Genomic DNA, 23,282 nt, shown 5'->3' with positions numbered 1-23,282 from the left:
GGGCGGCCACCGGGCCAAACAAAATATTGGCCGGAAGCATTCGTCACCTACCGACATAATGTTGGTAACGACCGCCACAACCTCAACGCATGCCAACACAAATGGCGCGAGCTACGGCCCAAGCTCGATCGTTTCAAGGCTTGCTACGAAGCCGTTCCGAGCGGCGAGTTAAGCCATGAGGACAGGGAGGCGGTGGCAAACATAGAGTTTCGAGGCAAAGAGCGAAAGGCGTTCGACAAGATCGCCCTTTTTGAAATTTATCTAACGCTCTAGGTTTGTAATTTTTAAAATTTTAATGAAGTTGTAGGTTTTTTTTTTTTATAAATGTTGTGTGAATTTTATAAATTTTTTGTATTTTTTGTTTTTTTTTAACAATCTGCCACGCGGTGCACCCAACCCACGCCCCGCCATACCCCACGGACACGTCACTAGGCGGTGGGGGGGGGGGGAGGCTCCCATTCCACGTGTCTAACAAATGCCCAAACCCAAGCCCAACCCAAGCCCCACCATACCCCACGGTCTTAGACCAACATTATATAACAATATTAAAGTATTATCTTTTTTTTTAGTTTGAGTAAACTGCCATTTTGGTTCTTGTGGTTTGGTCACTTTTGCCACTTTGGTCCAAAACTCAAACATTTTGCATCTAGATCCCTGTGGTTTCAGTTTTATTGCCATTTTGGTCTAAATATGAAATCAGGTCATATTTGTCTTATAAAATCCTATTATTTTGTCCTTTTTCTCAGTGGCAAAATGGTCATTTCTTTTTTATAAATAAATACCAGATTTTATAAGACAAATATAATCTGATTTGCCCATGAGGAAAAGGACAAAATTGCAGGATTTTATAAGACAAATATGACCTGATTTCATTTTTGGACCAAAATGGCAATAAAACTGAAACCACAAGGACCCAGATGCAAAAGGTTTGAGTTTTGGACTAAAGTGACAAAAGTGACCAAACCACAGGGACCAAAATGGCAGTTTACTCTTTTAGTTTTATATAACACTTAAATATATATGCTTTTACCAAATTGGGATGGTTTAAATGAAAACCACTTTTAACGCGAAAACTCGAAAACTAACTAAAAAAACCTAAAAAAGACACCAATTTTTTTTTTAACAATTTTGTTATTAAAATCGCTAGTTTTTGTATATAAAAAAAATTCAAAAAAAAATATTTTGTAGTACACATGTGTAATAATACACGTGTACTATTACACATGTGCACTACAATTTTTTTTTTTTTTTGAAAAAAAGTTTTTTTTATATATCTAAAATAGCGAAAATTGGTATGAAAAAAAATTTGGTATGTTTTTTAGGCTTTTTTAGTTAGTTTTCGAGTTTTTGTGTTAACTAGTGCTTTTTATTTGAACCTTCCTCTTTATATATAATTTGATATGTATAATAATATATAAATATATGTCATCCAAATATACTACTCCAAAAGATATAGGCTTTTTTAGTTAGTTTTTGAGTTTTGGCGTTAACTAATGGTTTTTATTTGAACCTTCCTCTATATATATAATTTGATATGTATAATAATATATAAATATATGTCATCCAAATATACTACTCCAAAAGGCTAATACAACTTTTACATTCACTATGGCATCCAAACATCAATAGAGTTCTGCAGGTTTACGAGTAAAGGAAGTTGATTACCTTGTTATTTCAACATAATTATCTAAGAACCGTGTAAAAATAAGGTTCAAATGCTTATTAGTGGCATGTTACAATCAAGTCAATCTAACAATGTTGTCACACTCTTAGTTAAACAAATGAAAATTATACAAACTCACATTTCTCACCAATTTTGGTAGCTAGTACATTATTTGTCTGAAGAAATGTATTCATGTAATACTCGAATTTGCTAACCACGCTCTTGGGCAACGATACTAGGACTCGGATAGCATTAGAATCTCCTATGATGGGCAAAAATAAACAATAAATGTCACTACTAACAGGGCCCATATGCAATGGCATTCCTTCTCCAAAATCCAAGCTCTCCAACCCAAGTTTAGACCATTGAGATATAACTAAACTTGTAGCGAGATCGGTGCTTACATTTTTATCCTCTAGTAACAATAAAATCCCACTTACGCTATCATCCGTGAGGGATGACTTGGCGTCTTGAACTAGTTTCACTACATGGTGCAAATTACCATCAACCAACTCTTTTACGTTTGTCTTCGCACATGCCAACACAAATCCGTTGGCATAATACCCTTTTGGTATCTCCGGAGTTATCTTATTTCGAATATTCATCGAAAATAGGAGCTTCACCTCAAGTGAGGGTTCAAGATCGAGTGATTTAGCCCATGAACGCCATGTATGAGACGCTAAGACCTCAAAGGTAGTGCATTTCAGTGAAGGAACACATTGACTCTTGAGGGAATGAATATTTGCGGCAGTGTAGGTCAATGATGCAGGAACAAGTGGTTGAGACTGTAAATATTGGTTAAGGGTCAAGTTATGGTCTTTGAGGGTCTGTTTGTTGGCATTTTTGGTAAATGCTGGATGAACAAATGGTAGATGTGAAGAGGGAGACATTGGGTTAAACACGTGGCGTGAATGGAAAGGTGTTATTGGTACACTATTAGTGGGATTCCTAGTAAGATGGGCCCATGCATGTAGGAACTGAGATGTACCAATGCCATCACATAGATAATGGTTGATAGCCGTGCATATAATCATTCCTCCACAACGAAGTTTCGTCACCTGCAATGATTGAAGACAAAAACAAAAGTACATATGTACGTTTTATGTACTATCATGAATAATTTGACAAATAATACGACAAACAAAATACGTTTTTTCTTACATATATTTAGGTTGGGTGATGTTTTTATGTACGTCATTTAGCCAGCCATCTTAGCGGTTCATTGATTGGACAAGTTAAACCGGACTTAAGATAAGACACCGTCATAATTAATTTAATATAGACTTTAGAGAGAAATCTCTATTGAGTCAAGAAAACGAACAAACTTATATGGGTGGACCACAATTTGGTCATTTTTAAAAAAAGGAAAATTGGTTTTTAATAAACCAACCTTTGCCCTCTTGGTAAATAATAATCCAATCTACAGAATTGGTATATAATAATCCTACCTATCAACATGTTGGTACTCAATGAACTTCCGTTAGTTTTTTTAACTGAAGTTAGTTTTTAAGTTTTATTTATTACACAAATAGTCCCTGTAGTTGTAATTTACTACTTTTAACTATGAGTTAATAGCCAAAATGGTCCCTGAGGTTTGCTCTCTCTCCAAACACCCTTCTTTCTCTTCTCTCTCTCTCATCTCTGTCGAACACCACCACCACCACCACCGCACCGCCGCCACCGCCACCGCCACCGCCACCGCCACCGCCACCGCCACCACCACACCGCCGCCACCACCACCACCACCACCACCATCGCCATCTCCGACGGGCATGCAGGTTTCCGGCGATGGTTTCGGTAAGTTGGTATGGATTTGTGTAGCGGCTGAGGGGGTTGTAACACGACAAAGAAAAAAAATAGAATAGATTGATATGCCGAGACGTAAAAGGTCGCGAAGTCCGTCGTAAACTCCGGTGAGAAATACGAAAATAATAGAGTTTAAGAGGGTGTTGTGGTGATGTGAGGGAGTAGAAGGGTTCGGTTTTTATAGCATGTAACGGAGGTTCTGATCCTTAAAAAACGCGTTTCAATTCCCTTCATTTGGAAGGTTTATTTCCGGAAATAATCTCGAGAAATCAGCGATGGTTTTTAAGAAAGGAAATGAAAAAGGAGAATCACAAGCAATCGAGAAATCAGGGATGTTAAAAAAAAATAAACTAAGTTGTCGCTGTTAATAGTTGGTAGTCGGTAATGTTTCTGTTCTTGATTGGTTTGTTTATGGAAACATGGGAATCAAATAGAGAAAGAAAAGGAATGTTGAAGCTGTACTCTTCATGGGTTTTGGCGGCAAAGTGAAAAAGGAACCGAAATTATCGTTTATATAAAATTTAATGGATGCAAAGTTTGTCTGATATGAAGGCTGTTGTGGAGCGGTTAAGTTGTCGTTCGGTGGATGTGGGTACTCAAGTTCGATTCTGGGCAGCGCCCATTTTATCCTTTTTTTTGTTTAATGGCGGTGTGGTGGTGGTGGTGCTGTGGCTGTGGTGGTGGTGGTGGCGGTGCGGTGGTGGTGTTGGTAGTGTTCGACAGAGATGAGAGAGAGAGAAGAGAAAGAAGGGTGTTTGGAGAGAGAGCAAACCTCAGGGACCATTTTGGCTATTAACTCATAGTTAAAACTAGTAAATTACAACTACAGGGACTGTTTGTGTAATAAATAAAACTTAAAAACTAACTTCAGTTAAAAAAACTAACGAAAGTTTATTGTGTACCAACATGTTGATAGGTAGTAGGGCTGTAAACGAACCGAACGAACACGAACAAGGCCTTGTTCGTGTTCGTTCGTTAAGGAAATAAATGTGTTCACGAACGGTTCATGAACAATTACCAAACGAGATTTTATGTTCGTGTTCGTTCATTAAGGAAATGAGTGTGTTCGCGAACGGTTCACGAACACAAATAAATTTGGTGAATGCGACGAATGATAAAGATAGATGGCCAAGAGAGTAGCACTCGAACTTCAATTCCTTATTGTGGAACAGAGGTCGATCGTATTCATGAAAGTAAATAATGAGAAATTAAAGGAAAATGATACATAAACAAGGTGAAAGTGGGTTTCCTAGTTTAATTGTTAGGGAAATAAAATAAATAAAAGTTTAATAATATAAAAAGTACAAATAAAATATAAGAAAGTACAAAGATCTTCAATTAAAACACAAACATACGAACATAAACGAACACAAATCAACGAATGTTCACGAACACCTTACCGAACGTTCACGAACACAATCGAACGAACGAGACCTCTGTTCATGTTCGTTCATTCAACTAATCGAACGGAATATCTTGTTCATGTTCGTTCGTTTATTAAACGAACGAACATAAACGAACTTCCCGTCGAACGGTTCACGAACTGTTCGCTGAACGTTCGGTTCGTTTACAACCCTAATAGGTAGGATTATTATATACCAATTCTGTAGGTTGGATTATTATTTACCAATGAGGCAAAGGTTGGTTTATTAAAAACTAATTTTCCTTTAAAAAATTACGAATTACTTTATATAATTGTTTTTTTTCAACATTCACGTGAATGCATGTTTAAACCATTCCACTTAGCTTACTAACCTTTATGGGTTCTATATGTTACCTGCCTTCCGAGTTCTTTTTCTCGTTCTTCATATTTTCATTATTATAGTCGACTTAGTAATCCCAAATCCTTTTTTCTATAGGCTTTGTTTGTTCAATAAAGAGGCACGTCTCTTTCTAGGGTAAGATCAAATAAAAAGTTAATTTTTATTAGCATTGTCGATTTACTAGATTTTTTTTTGCTGTATTTTTTGTACTGCATTTTTTATGTTATATTTTTTTGTACTGTCTTTTTTGTGTTAGATTTTTTGTACTGAATTTTTTTTGTTGTATTTTTAGAAAACAAAAGGGGTGCCACATATCATTTGACACTTCTATTTATAAGGACCAAAATGCCCTTCCTCCCTTCACATGACATTATCACAATTCTCCTTAGGCTTCTTAGCCAAAATCTACTTTTTAGTGAATCCTTCCCTCTCTTTCTAGTAATAATATGTTTTTCCGTAACACCAATAATTTAGATTTTCATCTATTTGGTTCCTTTACCTTCTCTGTCTCGGTAAATTTCGACAAGAGAAACCCTCTTTCTGTTTCATATCTTTGGTTATGCTTGTAGTATCTATTCACCTTGATCCTTTCACTTTCAACATGTATACATGTTGTCATGTCCCTTTTCACGAAACCAATTTTCCTTTTGATGTGATTCCAATTTCTCCGTCTTCTTAAGTGGTTCTTTCTTTTTTCAACAACTATTTTTACGCTAATTAGTCTTTGGTGTGGCTCAAACCATTGACCTCAAGGGTAGCATAACACCTTAACTACAATGGCTTTGTTGTTTGGACCCAACCCTTCTTTTTTCCTCCGAATCTTGCGTGAACTCCATTTTTTGTTAACCATCTTCTACTTTCCTGGGTATTAGATAACATCTTGTAAAATATTTAATTTTAGGAACACTTTTTTGTAATTTATGTATTCTTGTATTCTCTTATTGTAAATTGTATAGAATAATCTCCCTTAATTGAGGAGATCATTTAGAAATAAATCAAATATGGTATCGGTTGCACTTGTATCGATGGTTGCACTTGTGTCGACGCACCAATTGGGACCACGAGTTGTAACATGACATTGGGCATGAAAGGCACTGGCCAAGTTATCATCCGATGGTGTTGCAGTGGTGGAATAAGTAGCAAGATTGGGACACAGTGACACACACTTCCATGATGTCCCTGATTTCTGAAGGTGATTGGTATCCAAATCCTACTCATTATCGCTCTGATGATCAACTTAGTGTATTCACTCTTCTTAGGTGGCAACCTTATCTCATGGAGCGCAAAGAAACAACCTATCATTTCTCGCTCTAGTTGTGAATATGAATATCAGGCGATGACAAACACGCCTACTAAGATGTTTGGATTACTCACCTTCTTTGAGAACTTCATGAGTAAACCACCTGATTGTCTCACCATCCTTTGTGATAATCAAAGTGCATTTTTTTACTCAAAATCCAATTTCTCATAAATACACAGAACATATTGACCTTGATTATCACATTATTCGTGAACTTTTGCATCTCGGAAATTAGATACCAAGTTTGTAACAACCAAGCTTCCTGTTGTGGACATTTTCACCAAGAGTCTTCCATGTGCTCAGTTCGATCTTTTCCATTGATTGCTGCGTTTAGGAACACCACCGTCTTGCTTGAGGGAGGATATTAGATAATATCTTGTCAATATTTTATATTAGGAATACCTTTATGTAATTTATGTATTCTTCTATTCTTTTATTGTAAAATATATTTTTATAAATAGATATATCCCTCGATTGAGAATATTATTCAGAATTAAGTTTATTACGTTGCATATTTATTTAGGACGTCTATTGGTGTACCATCACAAGGTATTCCTTAAAAAGGGATTGTTCCCTATGTATGATCTGAGAGCAACACCCATGCGAAGTCCAACTCTAAGACCACACGATGTGGGTGTTTTAAAGTGGCGTTGTCGCATCTCAACGTCGTGCACACCGGCCCGTCCATAACGTTTAGGACAACGTTGTTCAAGAGGCGAGTGATTCTCCACCAGGGTGGAGATACTTTTGGTAATGACGTGGCACGTGGTTATTCGATGTGGGTGATAGCCGGTAAACCCCAACGGGTAAATTTTTAAAACCTTTACTTTTTTCAAAATCAAATTTTACCCTATATAAACAACCCACTACTTCATTTTTTTTACAAACTCTACAACTTCACCCATAATTATACAAACTCTAAACCATTTCCACTTAAAAAACAAAACCGGAGATGACAACAGTTGCGTGGACCGAAGAAGAAGATATCACACTTTGCGAGTTGTGGGTCAAAGCTTTGAGCCACCACACGCCGGCCGGGTAGGAGAACGAGCGGTTCTTTTTGGAGGACAATCCGACAAAACTGTTGCGTCCATAGGGGTGAGACCACCCGAACGTCGACGCCCTTTAGTCTCGTTTTAGGGTAATCCACTCGGATAGTGAAAGATTCGAGACGATCCACACCGATGTGGGGCACGAGGGTGGTGATCTCAGGGATGACGACATCAATCAGTGGCTCTCATAACTTTAGGCATGAGCATCATCGTGAATTTAAGCACGTCTCGGCGTGAGAAATCATTAGATTTTTTATTTAAATTATGTGTTTTTTTAATTTTAATATTAGGTAATGTTTAATTTTATGTAATATCTTTAAATTTTATGTAACATTTTATAAATTTTAATGTTATGTATTTTGATTATTAGTAATGTTCTTATAAAATTTTAATGCATTTTATATAATTTGAATTATAAAATAATGTTAGAAAACTGCTACTGTAAGAACTGCAAAATAATTAGAAACAGAAATAAAGAAACAGTTAACGAGTGAACCGGGCTTGTGTTTGACACAATTCCGTTAAACAGATTCGTCATCTGTTCCCAGGGTACGCAGGTTCGAAGCAGCACGGCGCACTGCCGGACTTGAGCACTTGCCTGAAAAGAAGCCGGAATGTTGCAAACACCGATAGAGAAAAAAGGAGAAGTTGTGTTTTTTGGTGTGTGTCAACTGACCAGCCTAGTCTTCATTTTATAGTGCCAGAACCATAACCGAAACCGAAATCCTGCTCTTGATTGCAGCGAATTAAAGACCAAATAATGGTCATTAGTATATCGGTTACGAAATTGATAATCATGACCAAATTGATTTCAACGAATTAAAGACCAAATAATGGTCATTAGTATATCGGTTACGAAACTGATAATCATGCGCAAAACTGTTATAATTTAAAACCGAAATAATGATCATTCATTTATTTTAGTTTCAAAAAACAGAACAGTAGTCAAGAGTCTCCAGTGCAAAAACCGCTCCACGCGGACCCGGGTTTTCGGAACTGCGAGTTCAACTGATTCCGGTTCCATTTTTGCACCCCCCTGCGCGCGCGGGGTAGGAGTTGTGGTAAAACATGACATATAGATATATTAGTGAGGTAAACCTTTTACCTTATAAATAATCCATTCTTTTGTTCCCACACCTATGTGGGACAAGGAGTTTTACCAAATTGAGACATTCATTCACACACCCAATTTCCAACAATCCCCGACATGAATGGAGGTCGATCTCAGACAACATTATTCCAATTAGATTTTAGCAGTTGAGTTTTGCATACGATAGGTAGGTGTTACCCTTTGAACCTTCGCTTATGAAATGCACCTAGCCCACTAGCTCTGAGTAGAACTCGATGTCTTTGAACTCGTCTGCCGTTTGTGTAGACGACAATGCACTTCATACAAGACTCTCCCTGACAAAGTCAAGTCCTCATAATTATGTTCGTTATGGTCATGAACATGAGCCTGGTTCTGCGAGAGCCATTAGGTATTGTGCCCCCAACAACACCCTTTGAAGCGACCCCACTTCTCTCTCACATAGGTGATTCACTATGTATGGTTACCTTAGTCGAATCATTAAAAGCCATAGGCTTAGCCTCACACTTGTCACTTTTAGGAATGGACTAGGAAGTTTACTAAGCTTTGCAATAAACTCCCTTATATATACGTAGGGTTATCCCCTATAGTGACTTTACTAATTCCTACAACTAGGTTTTCCTATTGAACTCAGCTCTTGGGATCTCCAGTCTACTGAGTTAGGTTTCCATCATATGAACTTATATTTTCAAGGGCTTCAAATAATACCAAAGGTGTGTGCCATGTGTCTAAAAACGGCACGTCTCCACGCCCTAGGCCACACCATCCATTTTAGCACCACGCCATGTTCTGACGCATGGTTCACTTGTCGCATAATGTCTCATCTTCAAGCCCTAACATACCGTGTGGTCTAAGGGGTATAGCCCCAATCATGGTTGCAAAAGTCGTTAAGCACTCCCTAGTCGAAGTTGAGAGTACTCTGGAAGTACTCGGCTTAGACAGAAAGTACTCAGGGGCACTCGGCCTAGACGGAGAGTACTCGAGCTTCGACAACTTATCTTGTAACAATTACTCAAGTAACTTAGCTTTCAAGACCCTGTTTTACAACAGTGATTGCAATATTTATTAATATTAAAGTAATAGTACTAGATCAAACTTTTTCACGGAGGAGAAAAGTATTATAAAATCAGCAAAAAAAAGTAATACTACTATAATTGTAAAATGAACATAACAAATATGGAAATGTAGCAAATAATGCAAAAATGTTGCATTGGCAAAAAGAATTAGCATTAAAGCATTTCTCCAATAAAAAAAAACCACTAAAGCATTTCATGCGAGTATCGTTTTTCTCCCACAGTTACTAATTCGTCAAGCATATCTAGATAAAGTGGTAGAAACTTGCATTTTTCTTGAGAGATGCAGGTTTAACTCTCACATGGTACAGAGTGAGGTACTGGTGGGTAATGATAGGGGACCCAGGAAAACCTGAGTTGGATCATTGAGCCAAACGAGTTTTACTGGTAATTTCACTGTCGTGACTACGGGCGGGTGGGTTACTGGGTTTTCCCCGAAATTGGTGGTAGACTCGGGTTACACTCAGAGTACTCCGTTTGTCTAATGGGTGCTCCAAGAATGCTCAGGATTAATTCTGTTGTCCGTTAAAAAAAATTAGTAAATCGTTTTGTTGTACAATATAACAGCAAGTATAATGATCATAAATTATTGTTCAATGATTGATATTACTGAATTGTCTTTATAAAAAGTCCGATGAGCTTTTATTGAAGAACTAAAATTCTAAAACAGATACTAAAAAACACAAACATGTACAAACGTTTCGTTTTATAACAAAGAGAATATTACATGTACCACGTTTCTATTAAAAAAGTTGTATTGTAATTATCAATACTAAGTTTAATTTGATTTAATAATATTGATCTAGGTATAGGTTCATCAGTGAACAACCTTTTTGATTGTGAACACTATTAAACTAATCCTAGACATTGATTATCAATACACAAAAGTTAATCAACGACTAAGATTTGATGATGAAAATACACAAGTGTATTTTACGGTTTGATGATTTAAATCAATGGTCAGAATTCGTTCACTCAGTTTACAAATACACTAGTATTCACTCTAGAAACTCACCCTATTGATCTAACTAAAAATATATCAAAGAAATATAACTATCAATTATGGTTAATTAAGTTTTCTTAATGATCTAATATCCAATAAAAAAAAACCTTTCCATTTAATAAAATACCGAGATCAAAAGAACAATTAATCTTTTTTATGTTCATCTTGTATAAAATTGAAAACAATTAATCTTTTTATGTTCATCTTTATAAAATTAAAAACTAAATAAAGTGTAAAAGAAGATAGAGTAAAATGTCATTCTCGTGTATGAGGTTTGCCAAGTTTTGGAACTTTGGTCCGAGTGTTTATTTTTCCACATCTGAATCCAAAAGATTTGAAATTCTGTCATTTTTATTCGGCTCATCGACACCATCCATTTTTACATTTAGTTAAAGGTATTTCCATTTTTTTTTTAACTTAATAAAGATTTCAAATATTTTAAATCTAGATACGGAAAAATAAATATTTAGACGAAAGTCGTAGAGCTGGTCAAACCTAAAGAAAAAGAAATGGCATTATAGAAAAGAAAATATATTTATAGATTAGAAGATTTCTCATAACTTTTCGATTTTCTAATTGACTTAGCGGTTAGCAGTTTAGCACTATTTTTCACAAGTCGAACCGAGAAGACTCAGAGTTAAACTTGAACTCAAATTGTTTACAAACTGAACCGAGCTATAGTATTATTGTTCAAAAGTGTAAACAAGTTGACCCGGTGTTAAACTTGAACCAAATTGTTTACAAACTGAGCGGAGCTGAGTAGACTTGTCTACAACTGAGTTGATTTCAAGTGAGCTATTTCTAAGCTTATTTTGAGCGAGATGAAGCTTCGATTTATTTGAAAAGTACAAGATGTTATTTAATAATTTTTTAAAAACTAAAAAAAAGAAAAGGAACTTACTTGAACAACAAGGGGAGGAGTATCTACAAAAGTAGGAGCATCAACCTTAAAAAGCAGCTTCCTCCATGACTTGCTTGGTTTCTTGGAAACCTGAAGAAACTCTTGAGCACTCATATCCATGAATGCTTCTGCAAAAACAGCACCTTCACCATTACAGTCAACCTGAAGCCTATTATCATCATGTTCATGTCGTGGTTGCAGGTTTTTCAGTCTCCCTGCTAGTGGGTAGTAATCAATAAGAACCCTAGAGAGAGATTGTTTAAGCAGATTGATGGGCACAGACTTTTCAAAAAGGTAAAGATATTTGATTGAGAATCTAAGGAACTTTTGATCATCAAGATTGGAGAGATAAAGCAGGTGATTTGGGGTGGGGCTGCAGGGTTTGATCAAGCTTGGCTGCTTATGTTCATAGCAACAATCTGGGAGTTGTTCGTCCCATGAGCCTTGCATACTTCCTGCTTCAAATGTTCGAGAGAGGGAGAGAGAGAGAGAGATGTTAAAATCTGGTAATGGTGTAGGAATGATCTAGGATATTATTTGGGATGGTGTAACACACTATAACAGGTGCTTTTATAAGATGATAATATTGATTTTAAAATATAGGTATTTTGGTTTGTATTTGATTGATAATTAGTATTAAGGGCCCCGCGTTGCGGTGGGGATCGTAAACCGTGCCAATTAGCACTAATGTTATATCATTGTCAACGACCAGCAACATCAAAAAATGGGTAAAAACAAAATAACAAAAAAAAGGAAAAAATAACACTGAACGAAAAACATATGTAAAATCGTTGAACCATGCATGCCCGTTGTGTCGTGTTAATGCGAAAAAAGTAGACTAAAACGTAAAATATAGAAAAGAATAACTAAGTCGATCTAGGACCCTGCTCGTTGCGACAAACCTGTCAAACAGGGAGATAAAGACGCATTGCGACATGCCTGTCAAATGGAAAAAGATAGACGAAAAAACATTGAACCCACACGTACTTTGCAGCGTATTCACTCGCAAAATTTAGAACGAAACGTAAAACACAAAATTTGCAAAAGATGAAAAGTATGGGGGATCAAAGTTGAAAAAAAAATATTAGGGGTTAACTTGCAAAAGTTGAAAAGGTTTGGGTAAAAGTAAAAAAAAAAAAAATCAAAGAGGTAAAAATGCATAAAAATGAAAACCTTTAAATTAGAAGTGAAAAAAGCAACTTTTTTTTTTTGAAAAACCCTCTATGCTTAAATTACAACATCATAAAACACTAACATGTTATTAATTTATAGTATGTGCTTAAAGTACAACATCATAAAACACTAACATGTTACTAATTTATAGTATGTATACTATGAGAATGAGAAGCTATAAAAAGAAACTGCCCTAAATTACTAAAGCATAATCATATTATTGACTCTAATCTCCTAAATATTAAAATGTTAAGAATATACTAGAAAGTTTATTTGGGTAGAAATGTTAGAAAGTAATCTTAATCATCTATTTATTAATCAAGGTCTAAGATTAAATTAGTGAAATTGAAGAAAAAAAAAAGAGTTAATTACACAAATGGATCCTGTGGTTTATACCTAGATTCGCCTTTAGGTACTAACTTTTTTAACAGGTTTAGGTTTTATGGTTTTAATTTTGTAACACCTTTGGGTACTAACACCAAAATTATTAATATAATGACTAAAATACACTTTCATTCTTTTTAATTTTATCAATGTAACACCTTTGTGTACTAACAGCTAATTTTATTTAAGTTTAAATCAATTTTACAAAATCTATTTTTTTTTATTTTCATCTTTTTATTATATCACTTTATAATCTAATCTGATTTGTTTGTCACGATCAATTACTTGGCACATATAATAAAAAGATGAAAATAAAAAAAATAGATTTTGTAAAATTGATTTAAACTTAAATAAAATTAGGTGTTAGTACCCAAAGGTGTTACATTTATAAAATTAAAAAGAATGGAAATGTATTTTAGTCATTATATTAATAATATTGGTGTTAGTACCCAAAGATATTACAAAATTGAAACCATAAAACCTAAACCTGTTAAAAAAAAGTTAGTACCTAAAGGTGAAACTAGATATAAACCGTAGGACCCATTTGTGTAATTAACTTTTTTTTTTCTTCAATTTCACTCATTTAATCTTGTGATATATTGCTTTCTTATAGTAGTCATCGTTGAACGGGTTGTTGCCTTAAACTTCACGATTTGGGCACTCCCTCTTAAGTGTACTCGTTCTTTACACTTAAAGCAGGTGACTTTTGATTTGTCAAAGCCCAGCTTTGAATCAGGACCAGCCATACTGCTTCTCCTCGTGGTCTCCATGAAATGTTGCTTGTCATGCACCACTTTATTTCTATCAACTCTAGCTCCTCTGGATCAATCTGGTCATAGTCTTCCTTAGTCATATTTGGATTACCGATTTTGTCTACGACTAAGCTTTCATATGACTCGAGAACCGATGCAAGAAATATCATATGCTGTTTCGATGCGGACTCGTCAAAACCCTGAGTGTTCTGAAGCTTTACAACAATATTACATTGAGTCACATATGGGCTTGAGTTATTTTGGCTCGAGTAATTATTGGAGCTCTTTGAGGATTGTGGGCTTTGAGTTGAAGAATTTGGTTCATAACTTGGATATGATGAGAAACCGCTTCCACTGTTGGAGTAATTGGAGAATCCGGACGAATAGTCTGCGCTGAATGCGGTCTGGATCTTTGGACTTTGTACGTTCGATCAGCTGCTACCTTTGTAATAAAGATTCACATCTTGTTGTGCGTTTGTGTCACACCCCAATATTCCACGTATATTACCGGTGGGCCCGGTGGGGAGTATCGTGACGTAGTTGATATCATCATTGTCAACACACACAATAATATAGCACAGCGGAAGGCTGGGTAAATAAACTATTACAAACCATACTGTCTGTCGAAGTTCGAGTACAAGGAAAATACAGACTGGAATGTAATAAGATCCACAGGCGGATCATAAAGTACAAAGAAATGAAAAAAAACTACAGACTCCGGGTATCTATGGGATTTGCAAGATCCTCTACAACACCCTATAGCTCCAGCCTATTTCGATAAGTACCTGTCAATTCAATCTTTGGGAAAATACGTCAGTATACACTGGTAAATACGATTTAACTGACTCGTTTTGAAAACATTTAAGAAAATTGGTTTAGATGCACAAGGCACAAATCCTTTATAACTTGGGACAATCTTATTAAAATCTTGTATACAGTTTTACATGCTTGTCATACATGTGGGACCGGTTTGTAAGCCGGACATGATTAACTGACTCACCACTTATAGAACCCACAAAGGAGTTATCCCCAACTTGTGGGTAAATTTATATTTAGCATTTGCATCTGTCGGGTGCATGCCTGCACCCCGTGCATAGGTCGTGGACATTAATAACTTAAATGAGCCAAGGATATCCAGGACACGGTCGTTAACCCCCAAATGTTTATGTTATCAAACAATACAGATTAAAACGGGTTATGCGGATTTATTAAATCACAATCCGACATAATAATCCCATACCGGACCAAGCGGTATTAATATACCGTATCCCAAGCCCGTATAGGGAAAATAAGTTAAAAGTATTTACCTGATGTAGCAGTAAATTCCTAAGGTTCTTGAAAGGCACTTTTTACCGGAAGCTATAAATCTGTATAGAAGGTTTAATTATCTATTAGGATGCTAACGGGTCTTTACTTAAGTCAAAGACTTAGACCGACTAGCTAGAAAGAAACCTTACGGACCTAACTGGTAGATTAAACGGAAACCGGGATAGAATGTGATTTAGACCCGACAAGCTTGAATACTTGTATAATATGGGTAGACTAAACACATTCTGGAAAATGAGGTTTTAATGACAAGGTTAAGCCCGTTTCGGCTATTTTACGTAAACTAGTCATGTAAACCGACCTGAACGCGTAAATGCGTAACGGGTAACCGAACAAGCTATAAACAGGTCTTAATCATTATTATGCTCAAAATATGTTAATATATCAGTAGTATATTAACATTTATGCCCAAAAAGCAATTTAAACCAAAATAAGTCCCATAAGGGCATTTTGGTAATTTTGATGCTCATAAAAGAATTTATTTATAAAACTGAGTTCCAGGTCTGATTAGATTAGTAAAAACATGTATTTCATTGAGTTATATCAGTAGGATACTTAACATATGGAAAATATACCTTTTTTAACCAATTATGCACCGTAGGGGCATTTTGGCAATTTTACATATGCTTTTAAGGGTTAAAAATAGATTTCTGATTTTAAAACATTAGCTTACTGTAGTATTATGTAAATTAGTTTAAAACATCAGTAGGTTATGAGTTTTAAATGATAAATATAGTTTGGACCCATACTAGGCGCTAAAAACGCTAAATATGCGATTTAAAGGGCTAATATGGTAAAAATAGGAAATCTGATATTTTGGTCAATTTATAAGGCTCAAAATAATACATTTATCATTTATGATCAGTAGCAAAAAGTTTGGCTTCAAAAAGTTATGTAAAACTCATTTTATGCATGAAAAGGGTAAAATCGATAATTACCGAAATTAGGCTATAATCCTATGTTAAGTTCAGCTTAAAAATAAATAAAAATCTTCAAAAATCCCAAAATATTATTTAACATCAGTAGGTAAAAAGATTGGTGTCGAAAATCGGTTTTAGATGGGCCTTATGCTAATTATGCTTTTTAATCACTAAGAAGTCCCTTAATTACGCTATTGAGCATAACTTCCATTCTAAACCTCAAACTGATGTCAAATTTTCGGGACATGTCTAAATATCAATAGCAAAGGTTTTAGTTCATTCATATTGCTAAAAATCTCGGTTTTATGCAAAAAGGGCGTTTTAGGCATTAATGAGCATAATTACGATCAAGAGCATAAATTACAAACGATTAGGCACCATGCAATATAACTTCAGAGAGTTATACTACAATGTAATATGGTCCTAATGGAAGCTTAAAACATGAAAGAAATAAGCTTGAATGGGTCAGAACTGAAAGTCATAGCAAAAGTCATGCTTTTGCGACTTTCGGTTATAATCTGCCCTTAGACGATTAATTGTCGGATTAGGACTGGTGAAATATGTTTATGTAGTCATTACCGAGTCATTAGAATGTTATAATATAATTTAGAACCTTTGGTTTATTGATTTTAATCAAATATGTAATTTCAGTCCAGTTTGACTTTTTGTCAAACTACTTTGACCCGACATTTAATCAGTCAAACGAGACAATTAGGAGACACCCTTTCAGGGGTTAATCACCTATACTATTGTGGTTTCATAACCACTTTCATTTTGATCAGTGGTTAAGCCACATGTAATTAAAACGAAAGTCAAACTGATTAAGCACAAAGTTTGACTTTTAAGTAATTAAGCTAATTAAACAACTTAAAGAGGTAATTAGAAGCTTACTAATGGTCCTAGCAATCTTTTCTACACTTCAAGTCTTCTCCAAATCCTTAGCAAGCTCCAGAGGTAGTCCTTTGAAGTTGTTTACAATTGATGTGCCAAGAACAATACACTAGCACTCCTTTTATAGTGAAAGGCCATGTCCCTTGATCATTGCAGCTGTTGATGGACATCCTAGGATCACTCCAGGTGTCTAGGGGGATTTATTTTACCGTTTACCAGCCCCTAGATTCGTTAAAACCGAAGTTAAGGCGGTGGAACAGGCCAAACCCGCACCTGGCAGCATTTTTCTGTTACTGGCATGCTGAGGCGGGCCGCGTAAGATTTAAGGGGGTCTTACGCGGGCCGCATGGACCGGGAAAACTGGCAAAACAAGTTTAAAACTTGGCAGTTTCAGCCCCTGAACGTTTTAAACCCTTTTTAGCTTCATTTTTGGCAATTAAGGCCCTTGTAGTTGATTTCTTGGAGCCCAAGTAGGTACAAACAAACTTCGTTATGCTCGGGTTCGTTAAATTCCTTTGTAAATGCAAGTTTCATCAAGTTGACGCTTTTAGCCCAAAGTTTATAAAACATGCTTAACGATCTCGGAATCACGTGAAATTTTCATCACACATTCTCGGGAGTATAATTGAATATTACGAAGCCTCGGTTTTGTCAAAAGGCCACTCAGAGGTCAGAATTGACATATTGACACTTTTAACCCTTGTAATTTATAATCTTCCGATTATTTTCACAAACGGCTTCGCAGACCCAATCAATTACCCATTTAAGAATATTTTCTTCACGTGTGGTCATTCAGAGGCTCAAGTTTGGCATGTTGACACTTTTAATCCTTTCGTTTGCATATTTTCACTTGTTGTCAACTTTAGTACCTTAAACTCAATCTTTCACATAACCGGAGTTTAGGACACGTGTCTATGTATAATTGGACACGTTTTTACGTGGTGTTACATCCTCACCCCCTTAAAAGAAATCTCGACCCCGAGATTTACTGGAACAAGTGAGGGTACTTCTGTTTCATAGTGGACTCAACTTTCCACGTATATTCGGGACCTCTACGAGCGTCCCATTTAACCTTTACTATCGGTACATACTTTCTTCGGAGCTTCTTGACTTGCCGATCCTCAATTGCTATAGGCTTCTCAATGAATCTTAAGCTTTTATCAACTTGCACGTCTTTATGAGACATTGCTAGAGATTCATCAGCTAAACATTTCTTGAGATTACAAACGTGGAACACATCATGAATTCCACTCAACTCCTCTGGCAATCTTAGCCTATATGCTACACTGCCAACACATTCGATGATCTCGAATGGTCTGATATATCTAGGGCTCAACTTGCCCTTTTTACCAAAATGCATTACACTTTTCCAAGGTGATACTTTTAACATCACTTTATCACCTATTTCAAACTTTAGAGGTTTTCGCCTCTTGTCAGCATAGCTTTTCTGCCTATCCCTGGCAGCTTTTAGGCGATCTTGAATTTGGACAATCTTGTCCGTAGTCTCAAGGACTATATCAGGTCCAGATATCTGAGCTTCTCCCACTTCTGCCCAACAGACAGGCGTTCTGCATTTCCTACCATATAATGCCTCAAAAGGCGCAGCCTGAATGTTGGTATGATAACTGTTGTTATAGGAGAACTCAATCAATGGCAGGTGGTCATCCCAACTACCACCCAAATCAATAACACATGCACGAAGCATGTCTTCTAAGGTTTGAATAGTACGCTCACTCTGACCATCAGTCTGAGGATGGTTAGCAGTACTAAAATTTAAACGTGTGCCCAATGATTGTTGGAAACTTTTCCAAAAATGCGAGGTGTATCTAGTATCTCTATCCGAGATAATAGCTACTGGTACTCCATGAAGAGCTACAATCTTATTGACATACAACTGGGCTAACTTATCGGAGCTATGAGTCTCCTTGATGGGTAAGAAATGAGCTGACTTCGTCAGTCTATCAACTATAACCCATATAGTGTCATTTCCGTGCCTTGTTTTAGGTAACTTGGTGATGAAATCCATGGTTACCATTTCCCATTTCCAAGTGGGAAGTTCTGGCTGTTGTAGAAGACCTGATGGCTTTTGATGTTCAGCTTTAATCTGAGCACATGTCAGGCACTTAGCTACATGGGTGGCAATAGATTTCTTCAAACCTATCCACCAATAATTGGCCTTTAAGTCTTGATACATCTTGTCACCTCCCGGGTGAACTGAATACTTGGAATTGTGGGCTTCTTGAAGGATCACATCCCGAAGTCCTCCTTGAATAGGAACCCAAATTCTGCCGTTCATTCTAAGAATTCCATCTCTTCTAGGTGTTAACTGTTCAGCAGTTACACCTAACTTTTCATTTGGAAGATTATCTTCCAATACAACATCTTTTTGTGCAGCCAACAGTCTTTCATTCAAATTATTCTTTAACTCAATGCTCTTTGCATTGATCCTAATCGGCTTAACTCTTTCCTTTCGGCTTAGAGCATCTGCGACCACATTTGCCTTACCGGGATGGTAGCGAATCTCGCAATCATAATCATTTAAAGTTTCCATCCAACGACGTTGTCTCATATTGAGCTCTTTCTGATTGAACAAGTGTTGGAGACTTTTGTGATCCGAATAGATTACACATTTTGTTCCATACAAATAGTGTCTCCACAACTTTAATGCGAATACCACAGCACCCAATTCCAAATCGTGAGTGGTGTAGTTCTTTTCATGCACCTTTAGTTGTCGCGATGCATAGGCAATTACATTGCCCCGTTGTATAAGTACACACCCCATGCCAGTGTGTGAAGCATCGCAATAAACAACAAAATCTTCAACTCCTTCCGGTAACGACAAAACCGGAGCGTTGCTCAATCTTTGCTTTAGAGTTTCAAAAGATTCCTGCTGCTTAGGACCCCAGATAAATTTCACATTCTTACGGGTCAAGGAAGTCAATGGTGCTGCTATTCTTGAGAAGTTCTCAATGAATCTTCTATAATATCCTGCTAAACCCAGAAAGCTGCGAATTTCTGTAGGTGTCTTAGGCGCTTCCCAATTCATTACATGCTCTACTTTGGCAGGATCTACTTGAATACCGTGTTCACTAACCACATGTCCAAGGAACTGGACTTTGCGAAGCCAAAATTCACACTTAGAGAATTTGGCATATAACTTCTCCTGTCGAAGCAGTTCTAAAATACATCGAAGGTGCTTTTCATGCTCCACTTGGCTACGCGAGTAGATAAGTATGTCATCTATAAAAACAATGACAAACTTATCTAAATATGGCTTGCAGACTCTATTCATGAGGTCCATGAATGCTGCAGGCGCATTAGTGAGCCCAAAAGGCATCACTAAGAACTCGAAGTGTCCATATCTTGTTCTGAATGACGTCTTCGGAACATCTTCGGTTCGAACCTTAAGTTGATGATACCCAGATCTCAAATCTATCTTTGAGAAGTAACTCGCTCCTTGGAGTTGATCGAACAAGTCATCGATCCTGGGTAAAGGATAACGATTTTTGATCGTTACCTTATTCAGTTCACGGTAATCAATGCATAAGCGCATTGATCCATCCTTCTTTTTCACAAACAGAATTGGAGCTCCCCAAGGCGAAGAGCTGGGTTGAATGAAACCTTTTTCCAATAACTCATCCAGTTGAGTTCTGAGCTCTTTCATTTCGGTAGGCGCTAGGCGATACGGAGCTCGTGCGATAGGCGCAGATCCAGGGAGAATGTCGATCCTGAATTCTACTTGCCTCTCAGGAGGTAATCCAGGTAACTCGTCAGGAAAGACATCAGGATACTCTGAAATAATTGGGATGTCCTCAATCTTCGGCTTTGGATCATTCACCGACACTTGTGCCATGTAAATGACACATCCACCCTTCAAACACTGGGATACTTTAAGAATAGATACGTTACTTGGTAATCCATATTGTGTGTCTCCTTGGATAGTGACTGACTCACCGGAGGGGGTTTTGATAATGATAAGCTTTTTATCACAGGCAATTTGGGCTTGGTTATGCGACAACCAATCCATGCCTAAAACTATATCAAAACCAGCCAATTTCATTGGCAGGAGGGACAGCGGGATAGAATGGTTCTTAATGGATATTGAGCATCCATCAAGAAGAGTTGAGGCGGATTCTAAGGTACCATCAGCGAGTTCTACCTCATATTTTATGTCTAGAGTCTTAATAGGCAAATTCAATAACTTACAGAACTTATGATCTACAAAGGACTTATCAGCACCGGAATCAAATAAGACTCTAGCATAAATATTATTGATGAGGAAGGTACCTGTTATGACGTTATCATCGGTCACCGCTTCCCGTGCCTGCATCTGGAACACTCGGGCATTGTTCTTCTTAGCCTCTTCAGGCTTTTTCGCATTCTTGGGGCAATTGGTCTTGATATGCCCCTTTTCATTGCAACCATAACAGGTTGCATCCTTGATGTTTCGGCACTCAACAGACTTGTGCCCTTTCTTCTTGCAAATCCCACACGGTTTGGCCTGTGGTTCCCGGTTACACTTGCCAAAATGCCTCTTATGGCAAGTCTTGCACCTGGGCTTGTCACCAGTCTGCCCTTTCTTGGAACCAGAGTTCCCCTTTCCTTTCTTATTCGGTTGAGAGGACTGTTCATCCTCTCTCTTCCTCTTCCCTTCTTCCGAATTTTTCTTCGCCCTACTCCTCACAATATCCAAAGTGAGGGATAATGACAGATCCACAACGGATCTGTAGGTGGTTGGCTTTGAAGCCTTGACATTCCCCTTAACTTCAGGGGCCAAACCACCAATAAAACGCGCGATGCGCTTCGGCTCAGGGGTGACTAAATATGGTACCAATCTGGACATGGAGTTGAAACTTGTCACATAGGATCTGCAGTCTAGATCCTTCATCACGAGGGTGAGGAAATCAGTCTCTACGCGCTCTACTTCGTGCTGAGGACAATAAGTGTCCTTAACCAGATCGACAAACTTCTCCCACGAGAGATTATACAAACGCACTTTCCCAGTGGATTGTACAAGCGCCTTCCACCACGTAAGCGCATCGCCCTTGAAGGACTGAGAGACAAACATGACTACATCTTCCTCAGCGCAACCGCTAATATCTATAACGGTTTCCATCTCATCCAACCACTTCATACAGTCTATCGCCCCTTTTTCTCCTGTAAAGTCTCGTGGCTTACAGGAAACAAAATATTTGTAGGTGCAACCTTTAGCATGCCTAAGGGTAGGTTCGAGGACAACCTGCCTCTTAGGTACACTATCCTGGTTAGACGAGTGTAGGGACTCAGTCTTCTTATGGGTGTGAAATTGAGAATGAGTTTTCGAGTGAGTTTGTGACCGAACAACACTCGGTTCCTTAAACTTAGCATCTACCGCTTGAGAAACTGCAGCGGTGATCATAGCTTGTTATTCTGCACCCGTAATGTTGATTCTGGTATTGCCCTGTACTGGATGACTGTTTACTTCCTCTGAGCCAGCCATTTCTGAATGCTATAATATAGACAATAATAATAATTTAAATTACATATAAGTTCATCACATTGATGATTCATTGGTCATGGCATTATTAAACCATTTAGACCATTTCAAATCTTAATAACTTAAAGCTAATAAAATGCATTATTCTTCACATTACTGGGCAGGGGAAAATAGAAATTCCACAACTGTCAATGTCATAAAAGACATTTTTTTTCTTATCATTAAACTCGTCTCGAAGGACATTTATATAGCTAGGAAGCTTGTCACAAGGACGAGTTGAGATTCTAATCAACAATTTCAGAAATCAGTGATTTTTAAAGTCTGAACAAAGTTCATTGCCTTTTTGACAAGAAGTTTATGAATCGTACTTTCATTGTCATTTTACACCTTTGCTTAAAGCCTGCATCTCAAATGGATATCTTGGTGTATATATCACACTGATGTTTGCTAGCCAGGATTCATATTGATCATTTTGGCTTTATGTGACTTGGAAGGGTCCAAGTACCTTTTGGAAGCTTGTGTGGTTTCTCGTACCGCACAGCTAGGAATGTTAACATATTTTCAGATGTTAACAGAGATTTGCTATCTTAAAAAGGTTGTACCATCATAGCCAATTAATACTTTGGCTAGGTTATACCTCTAAGAGTTTCTTTGGCAGATCAATTATAAATTCAAAGGAAATAACATGGTGTAATAAAATACACAAATTTAA

General features: G+C 37.0%; 1 protein-coding gene across 1 annotated transcript; it reads right to left on the bottom strand.

The window, feature by feature from the left end:
• Positions 1 to 1,683: 1,683 nt before the first annotated feature.
• On the bottom strand, positions 1,684 to 12,204 carry LOC110929190 (fatty alcohol:caffeoyl-CoA acyltransferase). The gene is made up of 2 exons (XM_022172318.2): positions 11,649 to 12,204; positions 1,684 to 2,721 (listed from the first exon to the last, which is right to left on the bottom strand). The coding sequence occupies exons 1-2, from the start codon at positions 12,096 to 12,098 to the stop codon at positions 1,789 to 1,791; spliced, it is 1,383 nt and encodes a 460-aa protein (XP_022028010.1). The 5' UTR covers positions 12,099 to 12,204; the 3' UTR covers positions 1,684 to 1,788.
• Between the last annotated feature and the right edge of the window lie 11,078 nt (positions 12,205 to 23,282).

The sequence above is a fragment of the Helianthus annuus genome, chromosome 8 (assembly GCF_002127325.2).
Source record: "Helianthus annuus cultivar XRQ/B chromosome 8, HanXRQr2.0-SUNRISE, whole genome shotgun sequence".
Classification (NCBI taxonomy): domain Eukaryota; kingdom Viridiplantae; phylum Streptophyta; class Magnoliopsida; order Asterales; family Asteraceae; genus Helianthus; species Helianthus annuus.
The sequence above is the reverse complement of the archived record's forward strand: the minus strand, read 5'-3'. Positions and strand labels throughout refer to the sequence as shown.

Excerpts from the sequence above, each read along its gene's own strand:
- LOC110929190 (XM_022172318.2), bottom strand. The coding sequence starts at position 12,098 with ATGCAAGGCTCATGGGACGAACAACTCCCAGATTGTTGCTATGAACAT. Across the intron at positions 2,722-11,648 it reads CTCCTCCCCTTGTTGTTCAA|GTGACGAAACTTCGTTGTGG; the intron begins GTAAGTTCCTTT and ends CAATCATTGCAG.